The sequence below is a fragment of the Anomaloglossus baeobatrachus genome, chromosome 12, assembly GCF_048569485.1.
Source record: "Anomaloglossus baeobatrachus isolate aAnoBae1 chromosome 12, aAnoBae1.hap1, whole genome shotgun sequence".
Lineage (NCBI taxonomy): Eukaryota > Metazoa > Chordata > Amphibia > Anura > Aromobatidae > Anomaloglossus > Anomaloglossus baeobatrachus.
The window spans coordinates 67,368,509-67,381,068 of NC_134364.1; the positions used below are offsets into that span (position 1 = coordinate 67,368,509).

General features: G+C 53.8%; 1 protein-coding gene across 1 annotated transcript in view; it reads right to left on the reverse strand.

Annotated features, from left to right (window-relative positions):
* Window positions 1-12,560, reverse strand: part of LOC142258188 (DNA polymerase epsilon subunit 2-like) — a 107,695-nt gene that overhangs the window by 36,739 nt on the left and 58,396 nt on the right. The window contains exons 13-15 of the mRNA XM_075330694.1: window positions 11,624-11,678; window positions 5,298-5,357; window positions 5,093-5,170 (exon numbers count right to left, since the gene is read on the reverse strand). Coding sequence (XP_075186809.1) covers window positions 5,093-5,170; window positions 5,298-5,357; window positions 11,624-11,678 — 193 coding nt within the window. The remainder of the gene's footprint in view (window positions 1-5,092; window positions 5,171-5,297; window positions 5,358-11,623; window positions 11,679-12,560) is intronic.

The following is a 12,560-nucleotide window of genomic DNA, read 5'->3' on the forward strand; positions in this document are numbered from 1 at the left end:
TTGTAAGGTGGGACTATGTGGCAAACTCCCTGCAGGAACGTGCGGACCTGCGGAAACCTGGCTAGACGCTTTTGAAAAAACACGGAAAGCGCCGATACTTGTCCCTTGAGAGAGCCGAGAGACAAACCCTTGTCCCTTCCGGATTGAAGGAAGAATGAGACGTGGGTAAGGCAAACGGCCGGGGGGTAAACCCCTTATCAGGGCACCAGGCTAAGGAGATCCTCCAAGTCCTGTGATAGATCTTGGCTGACGTTGGTTTCCTGCCCTGTCTCATAGTGGTAATGACCTCTTGAGATAACCCTGAGGACGCTAGGAGCCGGGACTCAATGGCCACACAGTCAGGTTGAGGGCCGCAGAATTCAGATGGAAAAAATGGCCCTTGAGACAGCAAGTCTGGTGTGCCTGGGAGCGCCCACGGTTGAGGGAACCACGACCTCCTCGGCCAGTCTGGAGCGACGAGGATGGCGTGGCGGCAGCCGGACCTGATCTTGCGCAACACTCTGGGCAGAATTGCCAGAGGAACGCCTTTAGGGCTAGATACACTGCCCTTATCTCCAGACCATTGATCTGAAGGGAGGACTCTGTCGGAGTCCAGGTTCCTTAAGCCCTGTGGTGGAGAACAACCGCTCCCCACCCTGACAGACTCGCGTCCGTCGTGACCACAGCCCAGGATGGGGGCAGGAAAGATTTTTCCTTCGACAGAGAAGAGGGAAGAAGCCACCACTGAAGAGAGGTCTTGGCTGCCAGAGAAAGAGAGACGTTCCTATCTAAGGATGTCGACCTCTTGTCCCATTTGCGGAGAATGTCCCATTGGAGTGGACGCAGATGAAACTGCGCAAAGGGAACTGCCATTGCTGCCACCATCTTCCCCAGGAAGTGCATGAGGCGCCTGAAGGGGTGTGACTGGGCCCGAAGGAGAGATTGCACCCCTGTTTGCAGCGAACGCTGTTTGTCCAGCGGTAGCTTGACTATCGCTGAGAGAGTATGAAACTCCATCCCGAGGCAATTCAGTGATTGGGTCGGATTCCATTTTGACTTTGGGAAATTGCTGATCCACCCGAACCTCTGGAGAGTCTCCAGAGCAACGGTCAGACTGTGTTGACATGCCACCCGGTAGGGTGCCTTGACTAGGAGATTGTGTAAGTACTGGATCACCGAGTGGCCCTGAGAGTGTAGGACTGCAACAACGGATGCCTTGACCTTGGTGAAGACCCGTGGGGCTGTCGCCAGGCCGAAAGGCAGTGCCACAACTGAAGGTGTTCGTCCAATGGCGAAACGCAGGAAGCGTTGATGCTCTGGAGCGATCGGCACATGGAGAAAGGCATCCCTGATGTCGATTGATGCTAGGAAGTCTCCTTGAGACATCGAAGCGATGACAGAGCGGAGGGATTCCATGCGAAACCGCCTGGTTCTCACAAGTCTGTTGAGCAATTTGAGGTCCAAAACGGGACGGAATGAACCGTCCTTTTTTGTTGGCACCACGAACAGGTTGGAGTAAAAATCGCGACCACGTTCCTGAAGGGGAACGGGGATCACAACTCCTTCTGTCTTCAGAGTGTCCACCGCCTGAAAAAGTGCAACGGTTCACTCGGGGGGGCGGAGATGTTCTGAAAGAAACGAGTCGGAGGACGAGAGCTGAACTCTATCCTGTAACCGTGAGACAGAATGTCTCTCACCCATCGGTCTTGGACATGTGGCCACCAGGCTACGCAAAAGCGGGAGAGCCTGCCACCGACCGAGGATGCGGTTTGGGGAGGCCGAAAGTCATGAGGAGGCCGCCTTGGAGCCGGTGCCTCCGGCGGTCTTTGGACATGACTTAGACCGACATGCAGAAGAGTTTCTCTGGCTCTTCTGTGGCCTGTTGGACGAGGAGGATTGGGATCTGGCTGAGGGCCGAAAGGACCGAAACCTCGCTTGAATTTTTCGTTGCTGAGGTCTCTTTGGTTTTGGCTGGGGTAAGGACGAGTCCTTTCCCTTGGATCCAATTTCTCGCCCAACAATCGGTCGCCAGAAAAAGGCAAACCGGTCAAGAACTTCTTGGAAGCAGAGTCTGCCTTCCATTCGCGTAGCCATATGGCCCTGCTGACTGCCACCGAATTGGCGGATGCTACCGCTGTACGGCTAGTCGAGCGGAGCGGAGGTACGGGTGACCGCATTAATCTCAGACCGACAGGTTGAGATAGCCTGGAGTGCCCACACTGCTGCAAAGGCTGGGGCAAAGAACGTGCCTATGGCTTCATAGATGGATTTCATCATGAGCTCTATTTGCCTGTCAGTGGCATCCTGCTTCTCCTGCTGTGAGGCCGACTCCTCTATAGGTGGAGTTGGGGGAGAAAGGTCTAGCACCTGGTTGATGGACGCTATAAGGTCATTTACTATGGCGTCCCCTTCAGGTGTATCAAGATTGAGAGCAACGTCAGGATCAGAGTCCTGGGCTGCGACCTCCGCCTCATCCTCTAGAGAGTCCTCAAGCTGAGACCCCGAACAGTGTGATGAAGTCGGGGAAGATTCTAAGCGAGCCCGCTTAGCCGGTCTGGGACTGCGGTCCGTGCCGGAGTCCTCCACGTAATAACTAGAGGCCACCCCAGGAGCACGCTTCGTCGCAGACCGAGAGGGGCCTGGGGGCAATCCCGCAGTGCCCGGGGCCTGTGTAAGGGCCGGTCTGGACTGCAAGGCTTCTAGTATCTTAGCAGACCATTTGTTCATAGACTGAGCCATGGATTGTGACAGTGACTCAGAGTTTCTCAGCTAAAACTGCAAACTCTGTCCCTGCCACCTGGACGGGGAAAGCCGGCGATTCTACCTGGGCCGAGGGTACCACCAGTGCCCCAGGCTCCGGCTGAGCGAGTGCCACCGGGCCCGAGCATTGCTCACAATGAGGGTAGGTGGAACCTGCAGGTAGCATAGCCGCACAAGAGGTACAGGTTGCAAAATAACCCTGTGTCTTGGCACACTTGCTCCTTGTGAACGACATGCTGTTGTCTCCCAGGAGAGTGATCCCTGAGGGATATATAGCCACAAGCTAACAGTACAGCCGAACCGAGAAAAAGTATACAAATATAATATATATATATATATATATATATACACAGTTCGGCACTCTAGGGGGACCAGCACCGACCGCTCAAGCGGTGTGTGGCCACCAGATTCCCTGCCTCTGGCCTTCCAGGGCTGCAGCCAGAAGTCCTCCACCGGCAGAATGTGCTTAAAACATGGCTGTCGGCGTTCACAGGGGAGGAGGGAGCCGTGGGCGTAACTAAAAAAGTGCGGGAAACTGGTGCCCCAGAGTGATTAGTGAGGGGGGAGGAGGCCAGCTAAGTGTGCTCCAGCCCTCACTGTCGGCGTCAGACCGACCGTCCCGCCCTTACCCCTGACTGGCAGGCCCGGGGGCGGGAGTTTAAGGCACTAGGCCGCAAAAGCCGGGGACTAAAGTTAAAACCGCGGCCGGCAAGCAGGCGCGGTCGGCGCGGTAGTCCCGGTCTCATACCAACACCGCAGTCGCTGCAGCGTCTGAGGCCAAAGTGCTCCATGCACCGTCCCCAAGGGGACACAGAGTACCTGTAGATGCAGGGCCCTGTCCCTGATGGTACTCAGTCTCCTGTCCGTCAGATTCCCCCAGGGGCTGCGGAGGGAGCCCGGTCCCAGTGCCTGGATGACCGGATAGGATCCCACTTCTCCCAGAGCCCCTAAGGGATGAGGAAGGAAAACGGCATGTGGCTCCAGCCTGTGTACCCGCAATGGGTACCTCAACCTTAACAACACCGCCGACTTAGTGGGGTGAGAAGGGAGCATGCCGGGGGCCCTGTTATGGGCCCTCTTTTCTTCCATCCGATATAATCAGCAGCTGCTGCTGACTAAAATGGGAGCATGAGTGAATGTGTGCCTCCTTCAACACAAAGCATTAAAACTGAGGAGCCCGTGATGCACGGGGGGGTGTATAGGCAGAGGGGAGGGGTTACACTTTTTAAAGTGTAATACTTTGTGTGGCCTCCGGAGGCAGTAGCTATACACCCAATTGTCTGGGTCTCCCAATGGAGCGACAAAGAAAATAACCTGCCTTTATTTTGCAGGTTGCACTAGAATCAAGATTGTGTACAATATATACCGGATTTTTCGTTTTATAAGACGCACCCTAAATTTAGAGATAAAAAAGGGTAAAAAAAAGTGCGGTCCGTCTTATACTCTGGTGGTCTTACTGGAAGGGGGCAGCGGTGGTGGTGCTGGGTCACAGGCGGCACGGGCAGTGCTGGAGTAGAGCTATGCTGCAGTGGGAGGCTGTGCTGGCTGTGGGTGCCGTGCTAGCTGTATGAAGCAGGACGCGGTGCGGTGATGTCACAAATGCTCTGTCAGCAGTGCGGGCTTCAAAGAAATGGTGCTCGAAGTCGGCACATGCGCAGATTGAGATCTCGGCTCAAAGATAAGCCGAGATCTCATCTGCGCACGCTCCACCTCCGGGTACCATTTTCCTTAGGTCCACTGCTGGCAGATCAATGGGTCGGAGGTGGCCTGTGCGCAGATGAGATCTTGAGCCGAGTGCTCCAGCTGCGCATGCGCTGACTCCGGGCACCATTATTTGAAAGCTGCACCACTGACAGAGCACAGCCCCCACCAAAGTCAGGACAGCGCCAACCACAGCCAGAACAGCGCCCACCACAGCCAGGACAGCGCCCACCACAGCCAGGACAGCGCCCACCACAGCCAGGACAGCGCCCACCACAGCCAGGACAGCGCCAACCACAGCCAGGACAGCGCCAACCACAGCCAGGACAGCGCCAACCACAGCCAGGACAGCGCCTATTCTCCACCCCCTGGTAAGCTACATTTGCATTATAAAACGCACCCCTCATTTTCCTCCTAAATTTTTGGTAGGAAAAGTGCTTCTTAGAATCAGAAAAATAAAGTATATTAAAAAAATAAATAAATAAAATAAAAAAAAATATGTTCGGTTCTTAAAAGGAACGTCAAGCGGTCTAGAAACCCAACAATCCGCCTGGTCTTCATGTATGTACAGTTCCATCCTTGTGACAGTCAGAGATATAATAAAACCAGAGACCATGATAAATTGTCCCTCGGTTTTTACAGTAAACTGCACCTGCAGGGGTTTGTAGTGAAAATGGAGAAAGGCACTCGCTGTCTGAAGTCGGCTGTGATGTGTTCTGCGATAGGAGGTCTGCAGGGAATGGTGCGAAGAGAAAAAAGGATTAAAATCCAACAACCACAGGAATTACTGAGAATTACAGGTGACAGAATGATTACACTGCAACAAAGTCCGAAATACCATTCAAGTGCAATTATACCTTGGCAGGATGAAACCAGGGCCGGGGTCCTCAGGACCGGGAACAAACACAAACCGACTGCTGTGGAGCGTGAAGCCAGACAAGCAATTAAAGGAGAAACGTCATGAAGGCAACGTGTTTGTGAACATTTTCTTTTGAAGGTGCATAGCCATCTTATAAAGTGATCACTGTCTGATCTCTATGGCCCCCACCATTACTAACAGTACGCAGCTCCTACAAAATCATCTCTGCAAAGCGCCACATCCGGCCAACCAGCGGGGTGTAGAAAACCAAGGCTGGAACCATTTAATAATGGGGTTAATCACGACTTTAAAAGTTAAACCTAGCAGGCCTAGTGGGGAAAAGAAGGGAAATTTGTTTACTTACCGTAAATTCCTTTTCTTCTAGCTCCAATTGGGAGACCCAGACAATTGGGGTGTATAGCTTCTTCCTCCGGAGGCCACACAAAGTATTACACTTAAAAGTGTAACCCCTCTCCTCTGCCTATACACCCTCCCGTGCATCACGGGCTCCTCAGTTTTGGTGCAAAAGCAGGAAGGAGGAAACTTATAACTTGGTCTAAGGTAAATTCAATCCGAAGGATGTTCGGAGAACTGAAACCATAACCAAGAACAATTCAATCTGAACAACATGTGTACACAAAGAACTAACAGCCCGAAGGGAACAGGGGCGGGTGCTGGGTCTCCCAATTGGAGCTAGAAGAAAAGGAATTTACGGTAAGTAAACAAAATTCCCTTCTTCTTTGTCGCTCCATTGGGAGACCCAGACAATTGGGACGTCCAAAAGCAGTCCCTGGGTGGGTAAAAGAATACCTCGGTAAAAAGAGCAGTAAAACGGCTCCTTCCTACAGGTGGGCAACCGCCGCCTGAAGGACTCGCCTACCTAAGCTGGCATCTGCCGAGCGTAGGTATGCACTAGATAGTGCTTCGTGAAAGTGTGCAGACTCAACCAGGTAGTCGTCTGACACACCTGCTGAGCCGTAGCCTGGTGCAGCAAAGCCCAGGACGCGCCCACGGCTCTGACAGAATGGGCCTTCAGCCCCGAGGGAACCGGAAGCCCAGCAGAACGGTAGGCTTCAAGAATTGGTTCCTTGATCCACCGAGCCAAGTTGACTTGGGAGCTTGTGACCCTTTACGCTGGCCAGCGACAAGGACAAAGAGTGCATCCGAGCGGTGCAGGGGCGCCGTACGGGAAATGTAGAGTCTGAGTGCTCTCACCAGACCTATCAAGTGCCAATCCTTTTCACGTTGGTGAACCGGATGAGGACAAAAAGAAGGTAAGAAGATATCCTGATTGAGATGAACAGAGGATACCACCTTCGGGGGGAATTCCGGAACCGGACGCAGAACCACCTTGTCCTGGTGAAACACCAGGAAGGGGGGCTTTGCATGACAGCGCTGCTATGTCAGACACTCTGCGGAGTGACGTGACTGCCACTAGGAAGACCACCTTCTGCGAAAGGTGTGAAAGAGAATATCCCTCATTGGCTCAAAGGGTGGTTTCCAAAGAGCCGGTATCACCCTGTTCCGATCCCAGGGTTCTAGCCGACGCTTGTAAGGAGGGACTCGCTAGGATCCAGGATTCAGCGGCTACGCAGTCAGGTTGAGGGCCGCAGAATTCAGATGGAAAAACGGCCCTTGAGACAGCAAGTCTGGCCGGTCTGGTAGTGTCCACGGTTAGCCTACCGTGAGATGCCACATGTCCGGGTACCACGACCTCCTCGGCCAGTCTGGAGCGACGAGGATGGCGCGGCGGCAGTCGGATCTGATCTTGCGTAACACTCTGGGCAGCATCGCCAGAGGGGGAAATACGTGCGGCAGTGGAAACTGCGACCAATCCCGAACTAATGCGTCTGCCGCCAGAGCTCTGTGATCTTGAGAACGTGCCATGAATGCCGGGACCTTGATGTTGTGCCGGGACGTCAATAGGTCGACGTCCAGCTTCCCCAGCGGCAACGAATCTCTGAAACACGTCCGGTCAAAGAGACCATTCCCTGTGTCCATGCCCTGGCGACTGAGAAACTCTGCTTCCCAGTTTTCTACGCCCGGGATGTGAGCTGCGGAGATGGTGGAGGCTGTGGCTTCCACCCACAGCAGAATCCGCCGGACTTGCTGGAAGGCTTGCCGACTGCTTGTGCCGCCTTGGCGGTTGATTTATGCCACCGCCGTGGCGTAGTCCGACTGAATTCGGATCTGCCTGTCTTCCAGCCATGGCTGGAACGCTTTTAGGGCTAGACACTGCCCTTCCCTCCAGAACAGTGATCTGGAGGGAGGACTCTGCTGAGTACATGTACCCTGAGCCCTGTGGCGGAAGAAGACTCCCTGACAGACTCGCGTCCGCCGTGACCACAGCCCAGGATGTGGGCAGGAAGGACTTTTCCTTCGAGAGGAAGTGGGAAGAAGCCGCCACTGAAGGGAGGCCTTGGCTGCCCGAGAAGGAGCAACGTTCTTGTCGAGGGACGCTGTCCCATTTGTGGAGAAAGTCCCATTGAAGTGGGCGCAGATGAATCTGCGCAAACGGAGCTGCTTCCATTGCTGCCACCAACTTCTCTAGGAAATGCATGAGGCGCCTCAAAGGGTGTGACTGGGCTCGAAGGAGCGATTGCACCCCTGTCTGTAGTGAACGCTGTTTGTCCAGCGGAAGCTTCACTATCGCTGATAGAGTATGAAACTCCATGCTGAGATATGTCAGTGATTGTGCCGGTGTCAATTTTGACTTTGGGAAAATTGATGAACCACCCGAATCTCTGGAGAGCCTCTAGAACAATGTTCAGGCTGTGATGCCATGCCACCCGAGAGGGGGCCTTGACCAGTACATTGCCTGAGATAGTAGGACCGCTAGGCGCAGTGCAGGAGCGCTGATATTCTGGTACAATCGGCACGTGGAGATAAGTATCCCTGATGTCGATTGATGCTAAGAAGCCTCCTTGGGCCATCAAGGGCGATGGCAAGCGGAGAAATTCCATCCGGAACCGTCAGGTTCCCTGTCCGTTGAGCAGTGTGAAGTCCAGAACGGGCCGGAGTGATCCGTCCTATCTGGTACCACGAACAAGCTGGAGTAAAAAGCCGCGACTACGTTCTTGAAGGGGGACGAGGATCGCAACTCCTCCTGCTTTTGGAGTGTTCACCGCCTGGAAACGTGCCTCGGCTCGCCCGGGGGACGGGGATGCTCTGAAGCAACGAGTCGGAGGACGAGGACTGAGCTCTATCCTGTGACCGTAAGACAGAATGCCTCCTACATCGGTCTTGGACATGTGGGGACCACTCCCCTGACCTGGATGCAGAAAGGGTTCTCTCTGCACGGCGGAGGGTGAAAATACCACCGCCTGAAACGTCAAAGACGTTAATTGCGGAGCACAGGAAGACCGCATTGATCTCAGACAGAGCAGCTGAGATAGCCTGGAGTGCCCACCCCTGCTAAGGCTGCGGCAACGGACGCGCCTATGGCTTCATAGATGGATCTCATTTCTATCTGTCTGTCCGTGGCATTCTTGAGCGTGGACTCGCCAGCCACTGTTACTACTGATCTAGCCGCCAGTCAAGAGGCTGGAGGGCACTTTATGACACTGAGCCCAAGCCTTAACAACGTCAGAGGGGAAGGGACAACGTGTGTTATAAGGCGTTCAGTAAAACGCTTGTCCGGGAAGGTGTGCTTCTGGACAGAATCTGTGAAGCCTTGAGAGCCGCGTCTGGACAGAGTCCTGGGTTGCGACCTCCGCCCCATCCTCTAGAGGGTCCTCAAGCTGAGACCCTTGGAGAAGTCGGGGAAGATTCCAAGCAAGGCTGCTTAGCCGGACTGGGACTGCGGTTCGTGCTGGAGTTCACCACGTAATAACTAGAGGCCACCCCAGGAACACGCTTCGTCGCAGACCGATAGAGGCCTGGGGCGATCCCGCAGTGCCCGGGGCCTGTGTAAGGGGCCGGTCTGGACTGCAAACTCCTAGTCTCTTAGCCGACCATTTGTCCATAGCCTGAGACATGGATAGTGAAAATGTCCCAGAGAGTTTCTCAGCAAAAACTGCAACTCTGTCCCCGCCGCCTGGACAGGGAACGCCGGCGGAGCTCAACCAGTGCCCCCGTCTCCGGCTGAGCGAGTGCCACATGGCCCGAGCAATGTTCACAGTGACCACTGAGGATACATATGTACAGCCGAACTGTGAAACTGCATACAAACATTATATATCCATATATACAGTTCATCACATATACAGTTCATCACTCTAGGGGGCCCAGCATCGAGCAGAAACTCCCTGGTGTACCGACCCTGAAGCAGTATGTGCTGCTGAAAATATGGCTGTCGGCGTGTACAGTGGAGGGGGGGAGCCGTGGGCATAACCCCAAAAGTGCGGGAATCTGGTACCCTGAGTGAAAAGTGAGGGGGGCGGAGGACACCAAGTGTGCTCCAGCCTTCACTGCTAGCCTCCGACTGACCGTCCCGCCCTTCCCCCTGACTGGCAGGGCCAGGGACGGGAGTTTAAGGCGCTAGGCCGCAAAAGCCGGGAGCTAAAGTTACAGACCGCGGCCGCTAGCAGGTGCGGTCGGCGCGGTGGTCGCCAAGTCTGAGGTCAAGGTGCTCTCTGCACCGTCCCCAAGGGGACACTGAGTAACTTGCGGGGATCAGCGTGCTTAGTGAGGGGGGCGGAGGACAGCGAAGTGTGCTCCGGCCCTCACTGTCGGCGTCAGCCCGACTGTGTCGCCCTTCCCCCTGCTGGCAGGACCGGGGGCGGTTTAATGATTGAACAGTGCCCGGGCTGACTCACCAGCCTGGACTGTAATGCACAGTGCGATCATACAGTGTAAATCAAGCATACAAGCATATATATATATATATATATTACACTTCGGCACTCAGTGGGGCCAGCACCTCAGGTGCTGCTTACCGACCGCACAAGCGGTTGTGTGATCACTAGAATCCCTGCCTAGGCCTCCCAGTGTTGTCTCTCCTCTCCAGCGTCAGAATTGCTGACAGGAATGGCTGCCGGCGTTCTGTGAGGAGGAGGGGGCCATGGGCGTGCCCTAGAAAGTGCGAGAATCTGATGCCACACTGTGCTGAGTGAGGGGGGAGGAGGATACAGAGTATGCTCCAGCCCTCAGCACTGACGTCTTGTGCAGCGTCCCGCCCTTCCCCTGACTGGCAGGCCTGTGGGCGGGAATAAGCGAAACTAGGCCGCAAAAGCCGGGGACTAAAGTTATAAGCGCGGCCGGCATATAAGCGCGGCCGGCGCGGTAGTCCCCGGCGCACTAACATACCCAGCAGTGCTGCAGTGTATATGGCACCAGCGCTCCATGCGCGGTCCCCACGGGGACACAGAGTACCTCACAGTAGCAGGGCCTTGTCCCTGATGATACTCAGCTCCTATCCAGCAGATTCCCCAGGGGCTGCGGAGGGAGCACGGTCCCAGTGCCTGGAGACCGATAAGGATCCCACTTCACCCAGAGCCCATTAAGGGATGGGGAAGGAAAACAGCATGTGGCTCCTGCCTATGTACCCGCAATGGGTACCTCAACCTTAACAACACTGCCGACCAGAGTGGGGTGAGAAGGGAGCATGCTGGGGGCCCTATATGTGCCCTCTTTTCTTCCATCCGACCTAGTCAGCAGCTGCTGCTGACTAAGATGTGGAGCTATGCGTGGATGTCAGCCTCCTTCGCACAAAGCATGAAAACTGAGGAGCCCGTGATGCACGGGAGGGTGTATAGCAGAGGGGAGGGGTTTACACTTTTGAGTGTAATACTTTGTGTGGCCTCCGGAGGCAGAAGCTATACACCCCAATTGTCTGGGTCTCCCAATGGAGCGACAAAGAAAATAACCTGACACTCACCTGACAGACTGGCACTGCCCCATAGGACATAATACCTTGATCCCCGTCAGTCTCATGGTATCAGCAGCCGGCGGGAATCAAGGGGCAAAAGAAGGATCATCTGACCGCTGCAGCCAAACGCAAGCAACATATGTTTTTGTTAGGATGAAATGTGAAGGCTGCAGTTGATCAGTGGTCACATCAGTCACCTCATGGGATGTCAAGGTGAAGTGCCAGTCTGGAAAGTTGTTTTTTTATATTATATCTATAAATATATATCTATATCTTACAATATTCAGCACTTAAGTTTAACTTTTATTTAAAAAAATAAAAATAAAGGAGGCTTGTGCTAGACCAGTGCTGAGTGCTTTATTATGCTCAGAATTGAGAGGGTCTCAAAGATCGGACAACTGCAGTCAAACTGAGGGCATATACTTGCACTATATACTTTACAATATGGGAATACTCCCTTCGAGTGCACTTAAGAAAGCTGCACAAAAAGTAAGAAGCCAACATGAAATCCTTACCTTTTGTGTATACTTGGGTATTCGCAGATCACATCTGCCAGATTCTTCAAAGACTCTACATTTTAGAGGTAGAAGATTAGAGGCAGGAACATAATCCTGGCTACAAACGATCATAACATGGCTACAAGAGACCCGATCTATCACACACTATTATGATCACAATTCTGGCTTTTCCTTGTATATTACTGTTCAGAACTCAGAAATGACTGTATGGAGCCAAGCAATTGTGGTCAATATTCTCTTTTTCTTTATTGTTCCTTTGGGAGACCCAGACCATGGGACGTTCCAAAGCTGTCCCTGGGTGGGAATAAACAGAAAAACTAAGAAGTAGGCGGAGCCTAACTTCACAAGTGGGCGACAGCTGCCTGAAGGATGCGTCTGCCCAAGCTCGCATCTGCTGAAGCATGAGCATGCACTTGGTAGTGCTTCGAAAAGGTATGCAGGCTAGTCCAAGTGGCAGCCTGACAGACTTGTTGAGCCGTAGCCTGGTGCCTAAAAGCCCAAGAGGCACCGACAGCTCTGGTCGAGTGTGCTTTGATCCCCGGCGGGGGAGGCACCTGAGTACTCTGGTAGGCGTCCGAAATGGTCGATCTAATCCAAAGGGCCAAGGTCGGCTTAGAAGCAGAGAGACCCTTGCGCCGCCCTGTGGTTAGCACAAAAAGAGAGGTGCACCGCCTAAGCGCAGCGGTGCGAGACACATAGATCCGGAGAGCACGCACCAGATCTAGAGTATGCAGCGCTTTCTCAAAGTGATGAACAGGGGCCGGACAGAAGGAAGGCAAGGAAATATCCTGGTTAAGGTGGAAGGGAGAGACCACCTTAGGAAGAAAGTCCGGGGTCAGACGGAGAACTACCTTGTCTTGGTGAAAAACCAAAAAAGGTGACTCCGAGGAGAGCGCAGCCAAATCAGAGACTCTCCTGAGAGAAGTTATGGCAA